Source organism: Juglans microcarpa x Juglans regia, chromosome 6D (assembly GCF_004785595.1).
Source record: "Juglans microcarpa x Juglans regia isolate MS1-56 chromosome 6D, Jm3101_v1.0, whole genome shotgun sequence".
Lineage (NCBI taxonomy): Eukaryota > Viridiplantae > Streptophyta > Magnoliopsida > Fagales > Juglandaceae > Juglans > Juglans microcarpa x Juglans regia.
In genome coordinates, this window is record NC_054604.1 from 3,939,279 (window position 1) to 3,964,218 (window position 24,940).

Here is a 24,940-nt window from a genome sequence, read left to right on the forward strand (position 1 = left end):
TAGAGGGACTAACCAAATGCCAGCTAAATCTAAATTTTGATTAAATTTTTCCAAAATCAGTTATTGAACTAGTTAATCATTTCAAGTCAAGTTATGAGATATAATAAATAGAAAATCAAAATCATATTTGGTAAGTTACTGTTTACCAACTAAAAAAATATTCCCCTTATACTTAAAAGCGTCTATGAATGTGAACAATAATAAATAGTGTATGTGAACAGTAATAAACAATAATCACAAAATCACCGAAATCACAACAGACCACACAACGTCAAACTCATCGAAATCATCTCAAAATAGATCACACAACGCCAAACTCACTGAAATCATATCAAAATCACAGTAAGATGATCACAAACTCACTGTAAATTATCTTAATTCTACAAAATGTACAAAATTACAAATTTACAAAATCACAAAATGGGAGAGGTAGAGGGCTGGGCATTGAGGAGCAGGGGAGGTGCTGTGGAAGGTTGGTGGTGGCGTCGTGGGCTATAGGCGGCGGATCTAGGCCGTCATGGTGGTGCGGTGGCATGGGCTTGGCTAACGACGGCGCTACGGGGAGAAACCCGTGCGTCTAGAGGCGCTGCGTGGTGGGGCTAGGGAGGAGCTACGGGTGGTGAGTTCCATGGAAATAGTCCACAGCGTCAGGGGAACTCGATGGTGGTGCTTGGTGGAGTAGAGGCTAAGCCGCGGTAGTGCAAGGGTGGAGAACCCATGCGTTGAGACTCATTTCGGGTTGCTAGCGTGTGGCTAAGGGAGGAGTTGTCAAGGGACTTCAACGACGGGGTTTGGTCGTCGGCGCGAGGGGAAGCTGGTGACGTGGTTGGTGACACCGCACGGTGGCACACGGCTGCTTGAGAGAGGAGATTGCGTGAGAGAGAGAGAGGGAAAACGCAGTTGAGTGGAAGGAGAGAGAGGGAGAAAGAGAAAGTGAGGGGAAAATGAAAGTTTTGGAAATTTAAATCTAATTCTTCATTATAAGTCTCTAAATTTGATCCAATGGTAAAAATTTAAATACTAATTTAAATTAATTTAAAATAAATAATTAACATATAAATATCATATCATAAATAAATTATCAAATTTAATTTATAAAATATTAAAGTTTTTTAGATTTAAATCAAACCCTTTATTATAAGTCTTCAAATTTGATCCAATGGTAAAAATTTAAATACTGATTTAAATTAGATAATTAACATATAAATATCATATCATAAATAAATTATCAAATTTAATTTATAAAATATTAAAGTTTTTGGGATTTAAATCAAACCCTTCATCATAAGTCTACAAATTTGATCCAATGGTGAAAATTTAAATACTGATTTAAATTAATTTAAATTAGATAATTAACATATAAATATCATATCATAAATAAATTATCAAATTTAATTTATAAAATATTAATCTTTCATTATTAGATAAATGATAAAATTTTGTTAAATATTTTTAAAAAAGTAAAATTATATAAATAATTAGAGTTTTAACATAATTTAAATATGATAATATTCTTAATTAACTAAATTGGGCAAACGTCCATTGGACGTTACCCTACTGCTAGTTTTACTAAAAAGTATTTGCACTTTTCTCACTCATTCCCACGTCTACTTTCTTCATTCCTTCCATTTTCTTCCTTTCTTCTTCATGTTAAATAATTTGTTTGGACAGTAAATATTGAATTATTAATTAATATATGGAGTGTATTTGTTAAATATAAAAATTTTTTTTTGAAATATATAATATTATATTATTATTTTGATTTTAGAATGGTTAGTCCAATGTGAATTAACATCTTCAAAGATTTTGGCTAAAATCAAATTAACTTCAAGTTTTAGTCAAAATTTGGACTTGACATTGCTAATGCTCTTATGTATCGATCAAAGTATAACTATCCAGATTTTGAACTGTGTTTAATTAGGCCATTTTATAAACTAAACTTCATCATAAATACTGATTAAAATTAATACACTATACTTCATGTGCATGGTTAGATCGTAGAATACTAATCCTAATATTTTTTAACCTTTAAGCATAATCTTCTTGTGGTTAGATTCGAACTATATTTCTCTAATTATGCCGTTTTAGTACTTTAACAATAAATAAATTAAATTAATTAATAGTGATAGAGTGGGACTGTGGGAAAAAACATAACAATAACTGATATAGCATTTCAAGTATTAGCTAGGAGGTGATGTGTAGCCAAAAGGACATGTCTGGTTGTTTTTTTATTTTTTATTTTTTTCAACTTTAACTTCAACTCAAACATCTTTCAATCTCAAAAAAAAATTTTTAGTTCAACTTTTCACACTGTTTAGATTTAGAAAGTATCTAAACTTATTTCATTTAATAATTATAATTTTTTTAAATTTTTAAATAAAATATTATAAATAATTCAATTTTTTCAAATCCTAAAATAAAAATAATATTCTAATAATATCTTATTCAACTTTCTCCTCATTTCATCTTAATTTACTACCCAAATTTCTCTTTAATCATTTTTCTAGAATTTAGTGAAAAATATAAAATATAAAAACTAAAAGCAACTTTTATAAAACCAAACAAAAACTATTCTATGCATGCATATCTACTTGTCTACTTTACAAATTCTGATACAAAATTTGTTGCAAAAAGATTTTGACTACGTGATCACCACGAGAATCACGTTAAACTTAAAGTAGCTTTCGTGTGTTAAGAGGCCGTAAACTTTGATTTTTTTTTTTGTTTTACATAAGAGTAATGCTAGATACAGTAATGAGTTGTGCAAGTACAATACACTTTTTTTTAAAAAAAGTAAGTAAATATGAGTTCAGTCACATAAAAAAAATTAATTTTTTAATGATAGACTATTATTTTTCAAAAAGAATGCACGACACTTGCACAATTTACAATATTATCTAGCATTACTTTTTACATAATATCATCATTTGCTTTTCTTGGATGATTTAGATATGTACGTCAGAGCCCTTCTTAATTAGTTCTATGGTATCTCATTAATTGTTACTGAAATTATTAATCTTTTGCCTATGTGCCCCTTTATATGTATGCAAGGGAAACTTGTATAGTTTATCAATTATTTTTGTTTTTATTGCTTATTTTTAAGTCATCCTTTATTATATTGATTGTAGATATATATATTTTAAAAAATCCAACTTTAGTTGAGAATATGGACAATATTAGAAAGGTAATATTTATGGAGTGTGACCTTCACTAATCCAGACTTAATTTATAGTTTATTGACCTTTATATTTCGGACTAGTCTTTATGAGGACTAAAAGATCATGATATTTCCTTTGGTGAAACAGTAGTACTGAAAGGATCATGCCATTACAGTCAAGATATTTTCCGAACTCGATCGGAGAAAGATGAAACTCAGGCCGGGCAGTATATCGCAGGTGCAATACATGGTCAATAATAAAAAAAAAGTTCGGAAAAAAAAAAAAAAACAAAAAGAAGAGAAATTCCTGAACTAATCTTACTTCCAAGTTTGGAAAGCACCAACTTCACTGCTCCACAAGGAAAGCTTTTTGTTTAATTGACATCATACGTACGTGACTGCAGGCAATATGCAAGGCTAGAACGGATCATACCTTCTAACAACATGAGTTTCGCTAGAATTCGTATCATGCACCAATATGCAAGGCTAGAAAAATGATTAAAAGTATATATGTCCAGGGAGCACTGTGCGGATGCTTCTTCATTTTCAGAATGGTGAAGTTCAAGAATTATAACGTTGCTTGAGGTTTGGGATCAAGATAGACAGGCCAATGTAAAGAAGTATGAAAGAGAGATTGTATAAGAAATGTTTTCCTCAATGATTCAAAATTCAAATGAGGATCAACGTCTATCATTTATAGAAGTGTTGGTACATGTCACGAATCTGTTGTAGAAGTTTATCTGAAAGTGTACAAGAGGTATTGTCTCCTAGATTTTCTCATTGATCCTTATCTTCACGTTGACTGTCACCTGGATGTGGTTTGTTATTTTTGTTTCTTTTGCTTTATCTGATTGTTGAGTTTGTGTTGATCCATTATGCCCCTTCAATCACAATGGGAGCTCGTGGACATTGAGATTGTCATGAAGGAAGCATAATCTTGCAATGAGAAGTGATTTGGTGAAGGAATCAACAACTTGATCTTTACTAGAAATAAATTGAACATGTAGTAGGCGTTGTGCAACTTGGTCACGAACAAAGTGAATTTCAAGTTCTATATGCTTTGTGTGGGCATGATAGAGGGGGTTGGCCGTCAGGTATGTGGCACCAATATTATCGCACCAGAGTACCAGCATGTTAGTGATTGAGATTCCAAGTTTGGAGAGAAGAGATATGAGCCAAATAACCCCGGTAGCTGTATTTACAGCTGCATGATATTCCGCTTTTGTGCTAGAATGAGATACCGTGGGCTGCTTATGAGAGCTCCATGATATTAGGTTGGCTGGCGTGTTAGTGATTGAGATCCTAAGTTCAGTGAGTAGGGATCTGAGCCAAATAACCTCAGCAGTTGTATTTGCAACTGCATGATATTCTGCTTCTGTGCTAGAACGAGATATTGTGGGCTGCTTGCGGGAGCTCCATGATATCAGGTTGGAGCCGAGGTATACACAGTACCCACTGACTGACCAATGACCCCATACATCAATGAATACTAGTTCAAATGGACTAGACGAAATTGAAGTAGACAAATGGCAAGGTGATTTATGACTCTTCCCTAGTTGACATGCATGACAAACTGAGAAAGTTTTTATTTTTGGTGATTGCAAGATGATGTTTGGAAATAATTGCTTAAACTGTGCGTAAGGCAGGGTGCCCAAGGGGAGCATGCCATTGTGGAATTGATACTCTTTCGTCAATGTATGAAACTGGGTTGGTGGAGGAGGGTGATTTGGGGGGTGAGATGAGAATTTTGTGTTTTGTTTGAAAGTTTAAAATATTATGTTTTAATATTATTATTGTTTTGAGATTTGAAAAAGTTGAATTGAGATTTGAAAAAGTTGAATTGTTTATTATATTTTGCATGGGGATTTGAAAATGTGTAATGATGAAATGAGATGAGATGAGAATTTTGTGTTTTGGTGTGCAGAGGATAGAGGCCGTTGTTACTTTGACCTTGGAGAAGGATAGCGCCCAATGATGGATCCTTAACACATAAAAAGGAAAGGTGAAACTCAAAGTAAACATTGTTATATTTTATGAATTAATAAACGAAAAGTAAATTCTTTTTTTATTTCAGAAGCACGTAAGATGTTAGTGAGAAAAAATAATTTTGTAAATGAGTAATGGAGGGAGGAACTAGTGTGGTGAATACGCAAATCTTGTCTATTTCCAACTTGGACTTGATTAGGACCTGTGTATGGGTCAGCATTGAGGGTAAGGTTGTTGAGATTGAAGGTAATGTGGGTGGTGGTACCAATATCAGGATACCAATTTTGGTCATATTGAGGTGTTGACTGGGAAGTGGGAGGTATTTGAGGATGTGCTACATATGCTTGAGCAGATGGTGAGGTTTGGAATTGCTGATAGGGCTGTAAAAATAAACCGAAGAACTAGAAAATCGGCCCAGACCGGTTGGTTTGGTTTGGTTTTGGGTCTGGGACCGGTTCCTCCATTTTAAAAACCGGTCATAACTGGTTTGGTCTCGGTTTTATATTTTCTAGTACCGGACCGGACCGGTTCGCATATTTATATATTTTTAAGTAAGTTTTAGTATTATATATAATATTTTTATATTATATAAGATTTTTGTAAATTATAATTATATATGAAATAATGTTATATTATAATTTATAACATAAAATTTTAATTTAAACATGAACATTTATTTGATCATATGTTTAAAATATAAAATATATATTAATTATATTTTATGGCTTAATAAATTCTTAACATATTCCTTTTGATAAATATATTAGTAATACTAATATATATTAGTATATTAATTGCTATATTATCACTAACATATAGTAATAGTACTATACCAATAGTATTATTATATACTATAATAGTGTGTATTACTAATATTTATATATATATATATATATATTAATATATATAAGTATAAGAAATTAGATATTTAATATATATTAAAAACTGGAAAATTTGACTGGAACCTGTTAAACCGGAAGTATTGGTTTAAGAGAGTAATCGGTGCGGTGTCGGTTCTTGAAAATGCAAAACCGGTGTATACTAGTTCGGTCCCAAAATTTTTTCAAAACCTGACCAAATCGGACCGGTTACATCCCTAATTGTTGGTCAAACCTGTGCCAACATGTTGCAGCTGTATGGCCTGTTTTTGAGAATATTTGACACTAGGGTTTGTTGGAAAATGAATTTTGATGGGCTGAGTAAGTACTGGAGCGGCGGAGCCATGCCCCTGCCTCTGCCTCTGGAGCCATGGCCAAACTGAGATGTACCACGATTGATTGATGGAGAACCTCGATGGCCACGTCCAGTTGAAGAAGTTACAAAGTGAGCTGCTGGTAGACTAAATTCAGAGGAGGTGTTTTGCTTATCAAGGCGAGTTTCATGAGTGAGAAGGTGTCGATATAAGTCATCAAGGGACATGAGATCTAATCGAGTAGTGACAGAGGTGATTAAGGAGTCATAGGATGAGGGAAGACCAGCTAGGAGATAGGATGTAATTTTAAAAGTGTTGAGAGGGTGGCTTATGACAGATAAAATATCAGAGAGATGTTTGACTTTGGTGAAATAATTTGAGATAGACAGGACCCTTTCTGGAGAGTAGAGAGTTGGAAACGAGTGCTGAGAATATGGGCAAAGGAAGAGGAAGAGAACATTTTTTCTAATGTGAGCCAAACATCTCTAGAGGTGGTGAGTCCAACGACTAGGGTGAGTAGGGATTCAGTGAAGGAGGATAGGATGACACTTAGTATAATCTGGTCCTGTTGTGACCAGTGAGAGTATTTGGTATTTGGGATGTGGACAAAGGAAGTGGGGGAAGAAGGGATTGTGACAGGTGGGCAAAGAAGGGAGCCATCAAGGTAGCCAAAAATATTTTGACTGCGGAGGTACGGGATTAGTTGAGCCCGCCATAGAAGATAATTATCACGAGATAATTTAATAGTGATGAAGTTGGGTGGGAGAGAGAGAGAATTGGCAGCAAAGGTGGATGTCTTTGTGGCTCTTGATACCATAAAGAAGTATGAAAGATAGATTGCATAAGAAATATTTTCCTCAATGATTCAAATGAGGATCATCGTCTATTATTTATTGAAGTGTTGATACATGTGAATCTGTTACAAAAGTTTATCTGAAATTGTACAAGAGTTATCTGAAAGTGTAGAGTTATTGTCTCCTAGATTTTCTCATTGATCCTTATATTCACGTTGGCTATCATTTGGATGTGGTTTGTTATTTTTGTTTCAGCCTTTTGCTTTATCTGATTGTGGAGTTTGTGTTGATCCATTACAACGATCAATAAATCGAACTCCAATTTGATTAAACACCAAATATTGGATGGAGTAACGAGCAACAGTAATCATGTCACGAAAATTAAAATGTCGGAGATGAAAAACAATTGGGTAAAAAACTTGTCGCAACCGATTAGAAAAAGAAAACAGTATCAAATATGAGAAATGATAGTTGCAGTTGTGAATGTGCAAGTACAGTAAAATCATTTTAAAAAAATTGAATATATATGAGACCAACATAAAAAATTAGTTTTTTAATAATAGACAACATTCTTTTTCAAAGTGACTACATGATAATTATACATTACACGATTATACATAACATTACTCATCAAATATCTAAGCATCATAGTTTATTGGGGGGAGAGGTCTTGCACATCATTATTAGTTGATAAGCACCCAAAGAAAGACTTCTCTACGAAGATATGGATCGAAATATCTCATTGGTGATCATGATTAATTACCTTCAAACCTTTGCTGTGCAGTAGTTATTCCAATGAAGAAAACAGATTGAGACAAAAAAAAAAAAAAAATACTATAGTGACAAAAATTTTTATAAAATTAAACTCACAAACTAATATAATTTCATATGTTATGTTATAATAGAAGTAACTTTACAATATGACGAACTACATCAAATAACATTAATTTATAAATTTATTTTTTGTAAAATTTCTTTATGGTTAAATCATTAAAAAAAATACATAAAAAAGGAGAAAAAAAGAAAAGGAAAGTAAGTACACGCCCTCACTTTGGAATTACTTTGGATTGTCTACGGATCAATACCGTTAGAAGGAGGATTCGTCTTCTATGGAATCATCATTATCAATAGGAATTAGGAACTAAAACCTGCCAAACCTTAATGTCGCAGTCCAAACCACCGCTGTAAAGGAGGTAAGCTTTTTCAGCCGTTTCACAACGATGATGATCCGTTGCTGCAGTCAAGCACTTGACTGGACCTCTGTGCCCTTCCAAAACTGCCAGACAACTGTAGTTTCTGTCGAAACCTCTCCAAATCCTAACAGTTCTGTCTGCTGAGCCACTGCAAACCAAATCAGACACAACAGCCAAGCATAATATGGAGTTTGTGTGGCCTCTAAGCGCACCCAAAACCTCCATGCTGCCGCCATTACTGCTCTTTTCCCATACCACTATGGATCTGTCGCAGGCACCGGAGTACAACACAGACCCATCACGGCTCAGAGCCAATGCATTTATCCCCGAGTTGTGTTTCTCCAGTGTCGCAACTAGACAGTGCTTGATCTTCTGATCTCTTGGGTTTTTCTTCCACACCTTGATTTTCTTGTCCGCCGAGCCAGTATAAACATGTCCATCGTTAGATAATGCCAGAGCGTTTATGGCATCATCATGTGCGTTTGTCAGGGATTCTAAGCATTTGAAGTCCTTTGCTCGCCAAATTTTCAGCGTCCGATCCCATGAAACGGAGTAGAGAAGGGATTCATCCTCTGATAAAGCAAGTGCAGACACAGCATCAACGTGATGAACCCAGGTGCATTTTTTGTGCCTTCGTATCTGAACCTGGTTCTTGGGCATCAGGATCTTAAACGCACGGTCACCAAGTGTTGGAAGTGTGGCTAAATGCGTGTACTTCTGGTGATGATCAGGTTCATGGCTGTCGATTCTCCATACCCGAATTTTATGATCTTGATGAGCACTAAAGATTTTGTCGGCCTGAACCACCAGGGACTTCACTGCACCCTTCCCAGCAGCTACCAGGTTGTTAAATATCGGACTTTCATGATCAGATTCATCAGAGAGTAAAGGGTTTTGTTTCCAGCAACGGATTTCTCCGTCGGAAGAGCCGGTATAGAGGAATTCTCCGGCAAGGGTGAGAGAGGATATGTATGAGTTATGGCCTTTGAGAGTGGTTAGACAGTGGTGGTGGGTGTTGGAAATCAGATATTGTTGTTGCTGTTGGGATTGTGAGGAGGAGAGTGAAGGAACTGATTGGAGGTTTCGTTGGGAAAGGAGGGACGTTAACTCGGATTCATGGTGGTTAGACTCGGATGGAGACTCATTCCTCGAGTTACAATTAGATTGTGGGCATGCCATAACTCCCACGTCAGAGACAGAAAAGAAGGAAGGGAGGTGAGCTAAAATATATAGATCTAGATAATGGAATTTCTGGGGGAGAAGGTTTAGAACACTACTTTTTGTCTGTACTTTTTATGTACACATCCTGATCTCTGATCGTTAATATCATGAAAGATATTTTACTTTAATTTAACTTTCATATCAGCTAATGCTAATTAGTGTTTTTGGATCGGTAATTTCTTATGTCAACTATCTAATCAGTGCGTGGAGAATAAGAATTGGCCCAGCCAAGTGATGACTGATGAGCTGATGAGAAGGCCAGGCATCAGCCTTCGTTCATAACACACATATATACAAATAGTGAATTAATGATTCAGCCACTGAAAAAGTTTCGATTTTTTTTTAATTTTTTATTTATTTAATGATTAAGAAGGCGCTATTTAATAATTTTATATTTTTTTAACTTTTAAAAATGTTTAAAAAATATTTAAAAAATAGAAACAAAAATATTTTTTTTACATTGTTCTTGATCGGTACAAAAAAGGTGTAAGATTTTTGGTATTCCTAGTACCCCTCATACAAATATGAGTAATGTTACATACAGTCGTACGCACTCTACTTTAACATCTCTCTCTCTCATCAAGCTCTCTCTCTTCAACCTCTCTCTCTCCTCAAGTTCTTATTGGCCTCTCTTTGATCTCTCTCCTGATCAAGCTCTCTCTGTTCGACCTCTCTCTCTCCTCAAGCTCTCTCTCTCTACTCTCCTCAACCTCTCTCTCTCCTCAAGCTCTTATCGGCCTCTCTTTGATCTCTCTCCTGATCAAGCTCTATTTCTCTTCGATATCTCTCTCTCCTCAAGCTCTCTCTCATAGAGGGATTGGAGCAAGAACCTTAGTAGTGAACCGGTTTACTATATAAAGTGTGAGATGTGAGATAATAAATAGTAACTGATGAGAAGATTTATTCATATATATATATATATATATAAATCGTGTATTTTTTAATATATGCCATGAAAGAGTTATTGAAACGTGAAGATATATATCCCATCTGATGAGCTAGCTAGCCAGTAATGTACTTTCCCTGAAGTGGACGGCAATTCCATGCATGCTGCTTAATTATCTTCGAGTATGTCCCATATAAATTTATAATATATATATATATATATATATATATATATATAAATATGCACTAATGTTTTTTACTTCATCAACATATATATATATATATACACATATATATTTATGATATCCTTTTTGGTACGTAAGATCTGGATGGTGTACTGTTAGGCTAGGGTACCCTTACTAACCAACCCAGCTAAGAAAAAAAATAAATCAAGAAATGGATTATCTATCATATATCCTCAAATAATGATCTATATATATTTTTTTGTACATGCATCTGTCTCAAAAAAAAAAACTTATCTTATGCCCTAATTATTTGGCCTTTTCTGCACTATAAAATGCATGACTTGCTTACGCTATTAATTAATTAGTTATACCGTATAACTTATACGAATTGATATAATATTTTTGCAGACTGATTATAGATATCATTATTGACATTTATATCATACCGAATATTAATGACATGTTCATACATATGTTATAGGAAAACTCTGAATGAAGGCGATTTGGGGGACGAATGCGCACCAATCCATCCCACCTGTACCGTTTAATGAAACGGTGCGTTTTAATTTGATAGTGAATTACGTTTTTGGACAGAAACGAGATTTAAATGGAGATGAAAATGGGGGAGGGGAAAAACGGTTCGTTTTGGGGTAGGGGAATCCCTGTGACCGTCGTGGCAGCAATGGGAGAGTCTGGAGTGACGGGGCGGCGAAGGAGGTGGACTGGGCGAGCTACTTCCACCATCGCTGGCATAGCCATTACCGTTGTAAGCATGACTCTTGGTTCTCCGCTGACAATGTATGAGTGTGTCATTGGTTCTCTTTCGCGGAAAAGGAAGCAGTTTTGGACTTGGATTTTTTCTTTCATTGTAGCATTCTAGGTTTTGCTAACAAGATTCAATGGCCACTAAAATCTAGCATGGCTTCTTTTTTGTGTTGAAGAAAAGACCCCACGGGTACTTTCAGACCTTCCCTTCGCTAAGAAGTGTCGCAAAGCTTACCAGGAGGAAAAGCAAAAGAATTGTAGAAGTTATGTGATATGAACCCGCGGGATTGAAATCCCTTAAACCCACAGTCAATTTGAAAACTCTCCAAGAAAGCCAAAATCAAGTCAATGGATGGAGAACCTAGACCTAATGAGAACTTGTTTCAAGAACCTAGATTATATTAAAATCTAGACCTGTAGAAGAACCCGTCTTAAAAATCCAGATTACAAGGAGGAACGCCATAAAGGTTATGATTTACCTTTGATAAGTTTAAAAGTTCAATTAAGAACAAGAGGAGTAAAACTCAACTCACAATGAATAAATTCATCAAATTTCATAAATTTCTTAAAATAAGACAACAAAGTATTTAAACCAAAACTTAATTAAAATCCTAACTAAAATAAAACCCCAACTTCCAAAAATACCCTTGAGTGAATAGTATCACGACTACAGTACAACGCTATAGTAACTCGGCTATAGTACTTTTGAAACCCTAGTTCGCTACAGTACTTCTTAAAACCCTAGTTCAACAAAAATAATAAATTTCTCAACATGCCCTTGAATAGACCCCCCTTAGGTCCTTCTCATAATTAAACCCAATAATTCTAAACTAATAAAATAAGTCATTTAAATGAATTAAATAAGTTGAAACCTCTCAAGAGCCTAAAGCCTTTAAGTCTTGTCGTTGCCCTCTTCCATCGCTTATCAAATGAATCAAAACTGGATTTTTAACCTTCAAGCCCATCTTGAATGTTGGGCTCTTGCTAAACTCGTTCCAAGTGGATTGCATCAATTCTTGCATTGTCTCATTGATCTTCTTGGCTCTTGATCTTGTAATTGGCTCATCTGGAAGTTGCAAAGAATCTTTAAGACTAGGCACACCTTAGTTCCCATCATTCCCCTCTCCTCAAAAGGATTCGACCTCGAATCTCCACCTGGATCAAAAGGAAAATGGTTAGCAACATTGAAAATAGCATAAACAGGATACTTATCTAGAAGATCCTGTTAAATCTAAAAGAGTAAATAGATTAAGTCTATAAACAATTTCAAAAGGTGAAATTGAGTAGTAGCATTAGCACTCCAATTATATATAAACTCAATGAATGTCAAACAATACTCTCACAAATGTTCATGAAACATATCTAAAGCTTTCCTCACACCAAAATGACCACTCCAATTATATGCAAACTCAATAAATGGCAAATGATACTCACACAAACGTTTATATAACACACCAATGAATAACAAATTATACTTTCACAAACGTTCATGCGATACGTCATTGAATGACAAATGATACTTCCACAAACGTTTATGCAAAACATCAATAAATGAAAAATTATACTTCCACAAACGTTCATGCAACACGTCATTGAATGGCAAATGATATTCCCACAAACGTTTATGCAACACAACAAAAATTTTCCTTACACCAAAATTACCCAACAAACCACTATGTTTATCACACACAAGCAACTTACGCATAAAACTAGTAGGTATATAAAATCTATTCTCTCTAAATAAGTACCAATCTAATTTATAGAAAGCATTAACAAAACCTACCTTTATATTATGGAAAATGATACTATATATGCCGTTTGAGTTTGTTCTCTTAATTTGATCGCTCATAGAATTTTTTTTATTTAATAATTACGAAAGTGATTATTTGTTTATTGATTTTTTTTATTTTTTAAAAAATATTTAAAGATATTTAAAAACTAGTTTAAACAAAAAATGCAATTTACTGTACTAAGGGCATGCCTAACTGTCAAACCTGAGCGGCATAGCTCTACCTTGTATTATTTAACACCATGTTATAGGATATGCTATGTTTTTGCATAATCTTGCTCGATCTACCAGTTTGAGACTTTGAATGACAAGGAATCTTTTTCTCTTCTCTTCTTTGTTACGAGAGGGATTTTTTAGGAGAACTTCAAATCGTTCACGGAAACCACTTTGTTTTCCATTGGACTAATGGTCTGAATGAAGGCTCAGTGGTCCAACAGAACCTCAGAAGACAGTAGTCACAGTACTCTTGTAACTCATTCAGAGAAAAAATGATCCCTGAGAGAGAGGGAAAGACTAGGCGTCTCCATCAGGAAATGAAAATGGCAAACATATAGGTGGGAAAGGTTGGAAAAGGAGTAGAACTTCTTCCTCTGAATTTGTAGCATATCTCTCTCTTTAAATAGCGCGAACACAAACGCACAAAGACAGAGAGACAGAGAGACAGAGATTAGAGAGAATGGAGAAGAATGATGGAGGAACCATGGAGAATAATGAGAAAGATGTTAGAACTCCAGAGCCTAAAATTAACTACAGAGGATGGAGAGTCATGCCATTTATCATAGGTTAGCTTATTGTTTTCTGTTGCATGCCCCCTTCTGTGACTGACCTTTACTTTCTTCTTCTTTTCATTTTGAGTTTTGTTTGTTGTAAATCCCTTAGTTTCTGATTTGCACAAGATTTCAGGGAATGAGACTTTTGAGAAGCTGGGAGCCATTGGCACCTTATCCAACCTCTTGATCTATCTTACTAGTGTCTTCAACATGAAGAGCATTACAGCTGCAACCATGATCAACGTCTTCAATGGTACCACCAACTTCTCCACCTTGGTTGGTGCTTTCCTCTGTGACACTTACTTTGGTCGCTATAAGACATTGGGGTTTGCAACAGTCGCCTCCTTTATGGTACTACTACTGCTTACCATTCATACTCCTTTTGTAATCAGTTTGCATCCATGAGAGATGACATTTGTATATGACGAAAATTTATTTCTGAATAAAGCTTATTTGTTATAAATTATATGAAAAAGACAAGAACTGAGGTCCAAGGAAAACAGAAGGCTTGAGAAAGCTGTATAAGAATGATGTACCTCTTCATTTGCTTGATGCAACCATATGCAGAATTTTAGCTCATTCAACTTCTGTCAGAATGCATCTGATGTCTGATTTGTTGTCTATTTTTGTAAAGGGGTTGCTTCTGATACAACTAACAGCGGCAATCAAGAAGCTGCATCCACCCTCCTGCGGATCAGGAGAGATTGACACGTGCAAAGGGGCAACAGCAGGGCAATTGGCATTTTTACTGACTGGGTTTGGATCTCTAATTGTAGGGGCTGCTGGCATTCGGCCATGCAACCTGGCCTTTGGAGCCGACCAATTCAACCCTGAAACAGAATCTGGGAAGAGGGGAATCAATAGTTTTTTCAATTGGTACTTCTTTACCTTTACTTTTGCTCAGTTGGTATCCTTGACACTCATTGTGTATGTGCAATCCAATGTGAGCTGGGCTATAGGCTTAGGAATTCCAGCAATTCTGATGCTCATTTCGTGTGCACTCTTTTTCATGGGTTCAAAAATGTATGTGAAAGTTAAAGCCACAGGTAGTCCTGTGACCAGTCTGATACAGGTCATAGTGGTTGCTATTAAGAAAAGGTCGTTAAAACCACCAGAACAGCCATGGCTCTCCCTCTTCAACTATGTTCCTCCAAGTTCTATTAACTCCAAGCTTCCATACTCCGAGCAATTCAGGTAGGAAACTTTTAAGAATTTTGAAATTGAAGGTCACATGAACACCTGGGTGTAAAAACTGAAACAACCAAAATGTTCATTTTGGCAGATTCCTGGACAAAGCCGCAATTGTGACCCCCGGAGATGAAATAAACCCAGATGGATCAGCAACTGATCCTTGGAAACTATGCACCATGCAGCAAGTGGAGGAAGTGAAGTGCTTGTTCAGAGTGATTCCTATATGGATTGCAGCCCTCATATATTATCTTGTCATAGTTCAACAGAATACTTATGCAGTATTCCAAGCCCAGCAATCTAACAGACGCCTAGGAAACAGCAACTTCAAGATCCCAGCTGCATCCTACATTGTCTTTTTGATGCTGAGCTTGACCATTTGGATACCCATTTATGACAGAATTGTTGTCCCATTCCTCGAAAGGCTTACTGGAAAAGAAGGCGGCATCACAGTCCTCCAGAGGATGGGAATTGGCATATTTCTCTCCATTATCACTATGCTAGTATCTGCTCTGGTGGAAGGGCGTCGAAGGACAATAGCTCTAACCAAGCCAACTCTAGGAGTTGAACCAAGAAGAGGTGCTATTTCCTCAATGTCAGGTCTCTGGTTGATTCCTCAACTAACACTAGCTGGACTAGTTGAAGCATTCGCAGCTGTTGGCCAAGTTGAATTCTACTACAAGCAATTCCCTGAGAATATGAGAAGCATTGGTGGATCTCTATTATATTGTGGCATGGGAGGTTCAAGTTATTTGAGTAGTTTCCTGATATCAATTATTCATCGAACAACAAAGGGGGCTGCAACCGGGAATTGGTTGCCAGAAGATCTTAACAAGGGAAGATTGGACTACTTTTATTACACAATTGCTGCTATACAGGTGCTGAATTTTGGCTACTTTCTAGTTTGTTCAAGGTGGTACAGGTACAAAGGGACTGGCAAGGATGATACTCTTGAAGAGAAGCCTGGATCAACACAATCTGGAAAAACAATCGCCTGATGATAAACAAGTTCACAGCTAATCTTTATTGTATTAGGCTGTATATATATATATATATATATATATATATATATATATATATATATATATATATACACACACCATGTTGAATAATATTTTTAGAGGTAGTTTAAGGACCATTACTTATGTACCGACTTTATGTAGGTTCAGATCAGTTGAATAGAAAATGCCAGTTTCTGATGCAGAGTTAAGCTAAGATGCATAGTCATTTTGGTTGGTTATAAAAAGGTTATTAAATAATTATAGATCTATTATTATTATTATTAAATCAAGTACTATGATTTTCCTCTGAAAAATTATATTTGCAAGAGCCGGTAATCACACCCTCCACACAACTAACAGAGTACGATTTAGGCCCGGTTTGGATATAAAAAATCATTTTATCTCATCATTATAATTTTTTTAAATTTCTACACAAAATATAATAAAAAATTCAACTTTTTTAAATTTTAAAATAAAAATTATATTAAAAAATTATATTATAACAATATTTTATTTAATTTTTAACCAAGCATCTTATCTAAACTTCGTAACTAAACGTGTCCTAGTTTGAAATTGAAGAGCCAACAATTTGATTAGGAATTTAGATAAGATGAAAGTTAAAAATTAAATAAAATATTATTTTTTAATATTACTTTGATTTTAAAATTTAAAAAATTTAAATTATTTATTGTTTTTATATAAAAAAATTTAAGAGATATTTGTGTAACAAAATAAAATGGTCGGAATGCATGTTGAAGTTGGATTATCACATATTAAAAAGAATGAAAATGGAGCTTCTGGAGCGTTGACCAGCAGATACTAGGCTTTGTCAATGTCAGATATTATTTCAGAAAAGAAGGCCATTGTCAGATATTATTGCAAAAGCAAGTGATACACTTACCATTTGGACTGACTTTCAATCTTTTATTATCATGATCAATTGCCAGGAAAATAAAAAGAGAGAACAGAGGTGGAAACGCTGACAGAGAGTCATCGTTTAATTATTGAAACACTGACAGAGAGTCATCCTTTTAGAATAATAATGGCACTATTATTAACCTTATTTAATTTTTTTAAAATTCTTTTATTTATTAATTAAAAAAATAATTATTAATGTATTCATATTTTTTTATATTTTTTAAAAATATTAAAAAATATAAATAAAAAAATAAATTTTACCTAAGGACACAATTGCTGCGCGGCATCCTAATAGTATTTTTTAAAATTTGTAGAAAGGATAATGTTTTTTGAACCATTGATGATACCATTTTTGTTTGGTTTTTAAAATAATTTTTCTTAATAATTAAGTAATAATTTTTATAAAAAAAATATTTATAAATGTTTAAAATATATATAAAATAAAATACCCTTGTCGGTAGGACTGTGTCCTGTAGCATCATCCAAAAACGTCCAAAATAGAGTAGGAGCTAAAGCATTGTACGTCTTTGATTCTGAAACCACCGTGTGTGTGTATATATATACCAGTAGTAATGAAACGTTCAGGGAGAGAAAATATACATGTTCATTTATATATATATATATATATGAACTATATATAGATAGAAAAGTAAATTAGTATACACACAAATGGACGTTTGCATAGTTGGGTGAAACAGTTTTTTTACAAAAATAATATGGTTTTTACAAGAAAATTTGATTGATAAATAATTTAATGCATAGAAACAAAAACAAAATTTGATACAAGTTTATAAAATAAAGTATCAAACATGCCTAATGTCAATTGTGTTTGATACAAATTTATAAAATAAAGTGGTACACACATCATAGATGAATCATAGTTTAATATATAATTTCTCATGTAGTGTACTTTTCTATAGGATTTATTAGGAGGGTATTGAATTTTTTATGATATTGCTTGAGTTGATCTATATCTGCACCAAGTTGAATCATTCAATCTTTTTGGGAAGTTTGTGTTGTAATATTCTCCAAGAATGAGTCTACCATGACTAGCTCGGCTGTAGTACCTTTCTCCTTGGGCAGTCTTCAAGAACTCATTAATGCTGACACACTATAACAACACACCACATAATACCAGTTTAGTATTAATCAAGACAAGACAAGCAACCCAAGGACAATGAAAAGCAGAAAAAATAAAGTCAAGGCCAGAGCAAGCATTAAGCAGCAAATCACATGAAAAATATAAAACTCTTGGATAGACATCTAAAAAAAAATAAAAATTAAATTTGAATTCTTTAAAAAGAAAAAAATGAACTGCATAAACATTTACAATTTTTGTCAGCCATACTTTGCACACAAGTTCCAAAATCCTGAAAGCGTATAAATAACTAACAAAAAAGATTTAAAACTAAAGGCTAGAGATTATAAGAATAAATTTTCAAAAAAACAATATGAGTATTTTTCTAGAGAATCCACTCTAATATTTGGTTTACCTAATCCAGTGTGGTTAGGTACATAACAGTCATTGCAATTGCAACTGCATGGTCAAAAAATATAAGATCAAACAAAGAGTGTAAAATGAGGATCTTATCAAATTATTAATTTTTTGAAACAATATGATTACAAACTTAAGAAATTGCCTATAGAGAAAATTTTGAGACAAGCTAGGGTTCACGTATCTGGTATATAAAAGAAAACCATTATTCTTACTCTAGACCAGAAAAAATTATATGAGTACAAGTCAAGCATGCATAGTAGCAGATACTCTAAAATCTAAGGTTTTAATGTCTATAAGAATGCGCATAACTACACATATCTCTTTGAACAAAAGAGTAATACTCTCTTTGGATTTAGACACTATCGAAATAGAAGAATGTGCATAACTACACATATCAGGCACTCATTGGAAAATTACATCTGATAATTCAGATTTATCCTTTAGCAATTAACTGAAAGAGCAAGAGAATGAAAATAATTGTTTGTGAAAGAAAGTAAAGCACTTTATCACCTATTTTAGGTCCCACAAGGGAAAAAAGTAAAACACTTTGTCCCATTACATGCCATAAAGGAAAAGTCAAAGAAAAAAAAAAAGGCTAAAAGACTAAAGCATAAATGGGTATTGACTGTAATGTCCAAGTCACTTGAGCCCCATGATAAAATTTTAAACACAATCGAAAGGATAGTCACAATCGTTATAAATGAGATAAATAATATTATCATATATAATGTTGGGGCAAGCAATACAAAGATATTATGAACTTAAACAAAACACCAGTCAACTTACATTTAATGTTGGGATGGCTACGATAACAAGGCTAGTAAATGCCACAGAAGTTTGAACATGATAAAATTAACTTACGATCACAAATAATAACAAAATCAACATAAATCATGGACAATTACAGTCAAACTTAAGCTTCCAGGCATGTCATGAATATATAGCACACTTAATGACTATCATAAGTTTGATTACAACATATTCAAATGAATCAAACCATAACAAATTCTTCTAGTGCATCCAAAAGAAGAAACTAATTTATCACTAATTTCTAATATGACTTCCTATAAAGTACCATAGAACAAATAACACTCTTTTGAAAAATCACATCTTCTTCGGATTTCCATAACAAGAAAGGCGTGTGTCCCCAGTTGTCTTTTTTTTTTTTTTTTTTTTTTTTTTTTTTTTTTTTTTTTTTTTTGTGGTGTTGGTGAGGAGGGGGGGGCAATACATTTGGAGATATTGAACTCATGCAAACTTGTGACGTACCCCAATTGCAAACAAGTGTCTGAATGCTCATTTTCCTTAGATGAGGTAGAAACAATTTTGAACATGTTTGGGAAAACCTCCTCTTTTTAGGCTCAAATTCAAGGGAAACTGACTTGGAGATGCTTCTTCGTTTTTGCTCAAGCTGTTCATATTTAGGGACAATAAACATCAGTACAGTAAATTTAGGTCGTTCACATGGCTTTATGCAGAAGAAATGGTTCTGATGTGTATGTATGCATAGTTCAATCAAGTTTAATTCTCACCTGATTGCGCAGGGCCTCATTCTCCAGCATTGCCTTTTGCTCCTGAGGGTAACATAAACCCAAATCCAAGTTAATTCTAATAGAAAGTGAAGCGTAATCCAAAAGAGCAAGTTATTGATTCCTGCATTGATATTTTCGTTAGCCTCTGTTTTCGAGGTAATGAAACTATACTTCAAAAGAAAATCTCTTTATTCTGGAGTGAATGAGACACCAAATTTCCAAAAGATATAATTCTAATAGCATTAATTTTATTTTACAAGTTTCAAATTGTGGTAAATTATTGCCATCGAAAGTTTCAAATTTTCTTTCATGTGAATCAAATTGTGCCTAAATATGAACCATCACTACAAGGGATCAGAGAATTAGTTTAATCATGTCCTACATTTATTCACAACTGAATTCTTGAAATCAAGTCTCAAACACAAAGAGTGGTACAAAAGAATAGTCTTTCGTAGTGCTTTAACATTAAAAAGAACTCTCTTTTTCGGCCTTGTTTTGCTTTAACAAGAGAATCATAAAAAATGACTTGTGAAAATGCTTTTTAACAGGCTAGATCCTTTTTTTTAGCTTTGGATCCCAATAAGAACCTCATTCAAAAAGGAAAAAATGGTCTGCACCCATAAAAAATTGCAAGCCTAGTTTACCTATAATCTGGACTTCTTAAGTTGCTCTAAAAGTACTTCCTCCTGCAACAATAAAGGCAATAGAGTTCCATGCAGTTTGAGAGTTTTGAAAGAAACTACATATGAAGCCAACTTTTAATTGAAAGTTTGGTTTTCATTTAAAAAAAGTGGAGGACTAATTGGGACTTAAATGGGTGCATAGAAAAATGTTAACAGGGTGGAATTATGGAAACAAAAAGAATTTTGATTAACACTAGGAAAAAAAATAGTATAATAGCAGTGACTTTTTAATAAACGATTCACGCTTTAGAGTTAGATACACAAACCTTTTGTTGAAAATATGCAGATTCTGAGTGCTGTAAAAGCAAAAGCTTGGTCTCCAACTCTTTGACCTTAAGGATAAATAATCCAAATTTAGCAATAATAATAAAATAAAAAGGCATAATTATCTACTATAGTTCAAGTGGGAAGCAATTTTGCTGGAGATTACTGTAGACTTCTTCCTTTCCCTTCAATCTCTCAGATAATTTCTAAAGTTGCTTCTCATATTGGTTGTGGATGGCTACCTTCAAGTTTTTTGATCTTCTCATGTAGATTTTTATGACTCTAATCTCTGCCTTTTGCCTTGCTCTCAAGGTTCTATAAGTTCTCTTCTAACTTCCTCAAATATTCATCTTTGGATTTGGATTCCTGCCTTACTTTTTCAAGTTTTATGCAATAGTAAGAAATAAGTAAATAAGTCAAAGTTAAAATATAACTTAATCATTATTACTATAAATTAAAAAAGTGTGAATGGTATAGAAGAAATGTAGCTATTCATCTAGCTAGAGTTATCAGCCCTATGGATGCCGTTCATGGAGCTTTAAACAACAAAGTATTGTAGAAGATACAAAAAATAGAAGCAACAAAAAAACATTAATTCATCTAGCAACAATGAATTGAGATGAAACATTTATGGTGGCATTAATTTCCAGATGTGGTTAAGCAACAAAGAAATTGTGTTGTCTTTGATATTTCAAGGTGGTCATGTCGCGAGGTAGAGAGAGAAAAGAGAGGGGGTCTGAGTTGAGAGAGAAAACTCGAGAGGCAGACAAAGCCGAGAATGAGAGATGGATTTGTGTGGTCTAAAATTCTTCTGAGAAAAATATCACTAACACAACGTTACATCCCAGGATGTAAAGACTAAAATATCCTCACATAAACGAACACAAAACGTGAAACAAAAGGATAAAAAAGACAAAACACCTAAAAAAGGGCAAGATGTACGGAGGACGACAATTCTACTGTTCACCTCTATCGCCACTTATATATTCATTATAGATATATATATTGTAATGTCATGTCATGCAAAAAATCAGTAGTCCTTTTAATTATTACGCATTTCCTTAAAGAAATCTCTGTTTTGCTCCAAAAATTAATCCCAATTTTAGTTTGGTCACAAGTTAAACAAATATGAGATAAAATTCTTTGCATGGGAGCAAGCCCTCTACCTCGGCGACATGACCACCTTGTCGTATAATTAACTCCCTCGAAATGGACCAATCCACTCCTTAAAAAGCGGATTTTCTAAGCAAGGCCTCTTCCCTTCTCCCACAATAATCTCATATTTATTGTTTTTTAAAAGAAATGCACGAGACATCCACACCGTAAGATAAGTATCATTTCTAATCAAGAAATCGAAATGAAGTGATAGAAGCTTGGATATTATTGTATCATTCGGGAGTTAAGAATAGAAACTAGGTATTGAAAGTTGAATCACGAACTAGTTGGGCAGGACCACATACATCTACATGAAGTAGCATCTGTTTAGGTAGATGGGCGATCCATTATTATCGTACCTTATCAACTTAGTTCTTATTCAAACAAGTAATTAAATGCTGCCTTTGCTTAATGCTTGCAATGTCAAAAACAGTTCAACAAAAAACTTGACCGAAACTACCAACTTTACGCACTGATTTTTCCTTTGAGAATTTGTCATCAGACGCATGTGTTCATCAACTTTTTAACGTTGCAACACTCATTTTGAATCTCGAACCAGAGCTCTAAGATATTGCAAATAAACATCTTTTACCCAAAAAGTCTGTAAGGCGCTCACATCACATATATTAGATAAATCATTAGCTTTTTACTGATAGGACATGACATCAAGAAATTGTTTGCTCCTGGTTTTGAAAGGAGCATACCCTTAAGGTAATGATAACTTTCCACTTGAGACTAGCTGCTTACTACCCACAGATTTTCTTTTCTTTTCTTTTCTTTTCTCTTCTCATGTCCCCGTCTGCTATTGTTGGCTCTTCCCATATGCAAAAATTTAACTGAGCAGATAGAACCCTTTGAAATTAAAAGCTCTTTTGTTTTCATTTTGAATTTCAAAACTCAAATCTTGTTAAAGCAAGAAAGAAATAAAGTGTAACAAAGGTGTTTGAAAGAAAGCATCAAAGAGATTTCATATTGAACAAATATATTTCTGGTATTTCGAATATTTCCCTCCATACAGTAGCACTCATTTTTATAGAAGAGATGAGCAGTTACAAAATAATCATTCTAGAAGAGTCTACAATATTCCATATTGAGCAGAGTCGATCTTGGCATTCTGTTGAGAACATGCAGCGGATGCAGTGGACGTGGCTTGTGAGGTGTTATCCTCTAAGGCAGGTACACATGCTCTAATATCCCCCTGTGATTCAAGCGGCACCGGTAGGATGGTGAGGAACGTAGGTGAGCAAATCGGGCCGAGGAAAGCAACTTAGTGAAAATATCTACAATTTGTACTTTACTTGAAACAAAGGAGATAGTGAGAGTTTTGTTAGCAACACGATTACGTACAAAATGATAATCAAGATCCACAAGTTTAGTCTATGAGTGTAAAATAGGATTAGCCGAAAGATAAGTTGCACCAATATTATCACATAACAAATTTAGTGCTTCAAAAATAAAAATTCTCAATTCTATTAACAATGCTTGTATCCACAGAAGTTCACAAGCAATATTTGCAACTGATTTATATTCTACTTCAATAAAGGATCTAGCTATTGTCAATTGTTTCTTGGAACCCCAAGACACTAAGCGAGACCCAAAATAGACACAAAAATCACCTGTCGATTTCTGATCATGCGGGCAACCAACTCAATGAGCATCTGAAAATGTTGTAAGTTAAAGGGAGAGGCAGAAAAAAAAAATAAACCAAGGGAGGTGGTGAGTTTGAGATAACACCATCTTGAATAATATTTTTAGAGGCAGTTTAAGGTCCATTACTTATGTATCAACTTTATGTAGGTTCAGATTAGTTGAATAGAAAATGCCAATTTGTAATGCAAAGTTAAACTAAAGCAGGATGCATGCGTTAACATAAATGGGAAACATGGCATATGTATTTTTATTCTCCATTCTCTTGAGAGATAACACTACAAAAACTTTATGTAAAAACTTTCTACAATAACTTCTTTTTGCCTCCCGCTCTCTCTCCTAGAGTTCTCTTTGCCTTTCTCAATAGTGATCCTCGACAACTTTCTACAAACTCTCACAGTTTCTTGTCATTACCTTTATGGATATGGAGCAGCTAATTCACCAAACAGAGGCCATTTCTTGGGAAGGTTTAAATCTATCTCCTGAAAATGAACCTTCTAATGGTGACCCTGAATTAGCTCTCATCGGTAGAATAGTTGCAACTCGTCCACTGAACAGAATTTCCTTAAATGCTTCCTTCAAAGCCGCTTGGAGCTTCCTAAGTAAGTTCCACATTGAAGATCTTGACGTATACACATTTGTCTTTACTTTTCAAAATGCTAGTGATAAAAAGAGAATCCTGAGCCAAATCCCTTGGAACTTCAAAGGGCATCTCCTCATCCTTAAAAACTGTCTTGTAGAAACTACATGGAAAGAGATTCATCTCAACCCATCACCCTTCCATATTCAAATCCATGGGCTTACCAAAAACCACACGACAAAAAAAAAAATGCTTATAAAATAGGGAATACCCTTGGAACCTTCTTAGGTGTGGATGTTGATCGTTTCTTATAATAAAGATGGACTTAGACATCACCAAACCTCTGAAGCAAGGACTATGGGAACCAAAGGACAACAACTTTAACACATGGGTCTCGTTTAAATATGAACGTCTTTCTGATTTTTGTTATGCCAGTGGAAGGATCGAGCACTCTCAAATTTTCTATAATTCTCTAAAGTCCAACTCAGAACAGATGCCATTTGGGCCTTGGCTACGTGCAGAATCTCCTATTTTCAT

General features: G+C 34.3%; 2 protein-coding genes and 1 long non-coding RNA gene across 5 annotated transcripts; 1 reads left to right on the plus strand and 2 right to left on the minus strand.

Moving 5' to 3' along the window:
- Positions 1–8,121: 8,121 nt before the first annotated feature.
- Positions 8,122–9,618, minus strand: LOC121234030 (protein JINGUBANG-like). Its single transcript, XM_041129828.1, has one exon. It carries the CDS (start codon positions 9,499–9,501, stop codon positions 8,254–8,256), a length of 1,248 nt encoding a protein of 415 aa, XP_040985762.1. The 5' UTR covers positions 9,502–9,618; the 3' UTR covers positions 8,122–8,253.
- A 3,810-nt stretch (positions 9,619–13,428) lies between these two features.
- Positions 13,429–24,123, plus strand: LOC121268917 (protein NRT1/ PTR FAMILY 2.11-like). 3 transcript variants are annotated; one of them, XR_005941282.1, is made up of 5 exons: positions 13,430–13,949; positions 14,071–14,288; positions 14,572–15,131; positions 15,220–16,225; positions 23,907–24,123. XR_005941282.1 is itself a non-coding variant. In XM_041173186.1 (4 exons), the coding sequence occupies exons 2-4, from the start codon at positions 14,148–14,150 to the stop codon at positions 16,121–16,123; spliced, it is 1,605 nt and encodes a 534-aa protein (XP_041029120.1). In that variant the 5' UTR covers positions 13,429–13,949; positions 14,064–14,147; the 3' UTR covers positions 16,124–16,328. The 3 variants fall into 3 exon arrangements, 2 of the variants coding, with proteins under 2 accessions (XP_041029120.1, XP_041029119.1); XM_041173186.1 differs by lacking the exon at positions 23,907–24,123 and having other exon boundaries at positions 13,429–13,949; positions 14,064–14,288; positions 15,220–16,328; XM_041173185.1 differs by lacking the exon at positions 23,907–24,123 and having other exon boundaries at positions 15,220–16,328.
- Positions 19,808–21,712, minus strand: LOC121268918. The gene is made up of 4 exons (XR_005934266.1): positions 21,195–21,712; positions 21,024–21,089; positions 20,075–20,116; positions 19,808–19,953 (listed from the first exon to the last, which is right to left on the minus strand). It is a non-coding gene; the product is annotated as an uncharacterized LOC121268918 (long non-coding RNA).
- Positions 24,124–24,940: the final 817 nt, after the last annotated feature.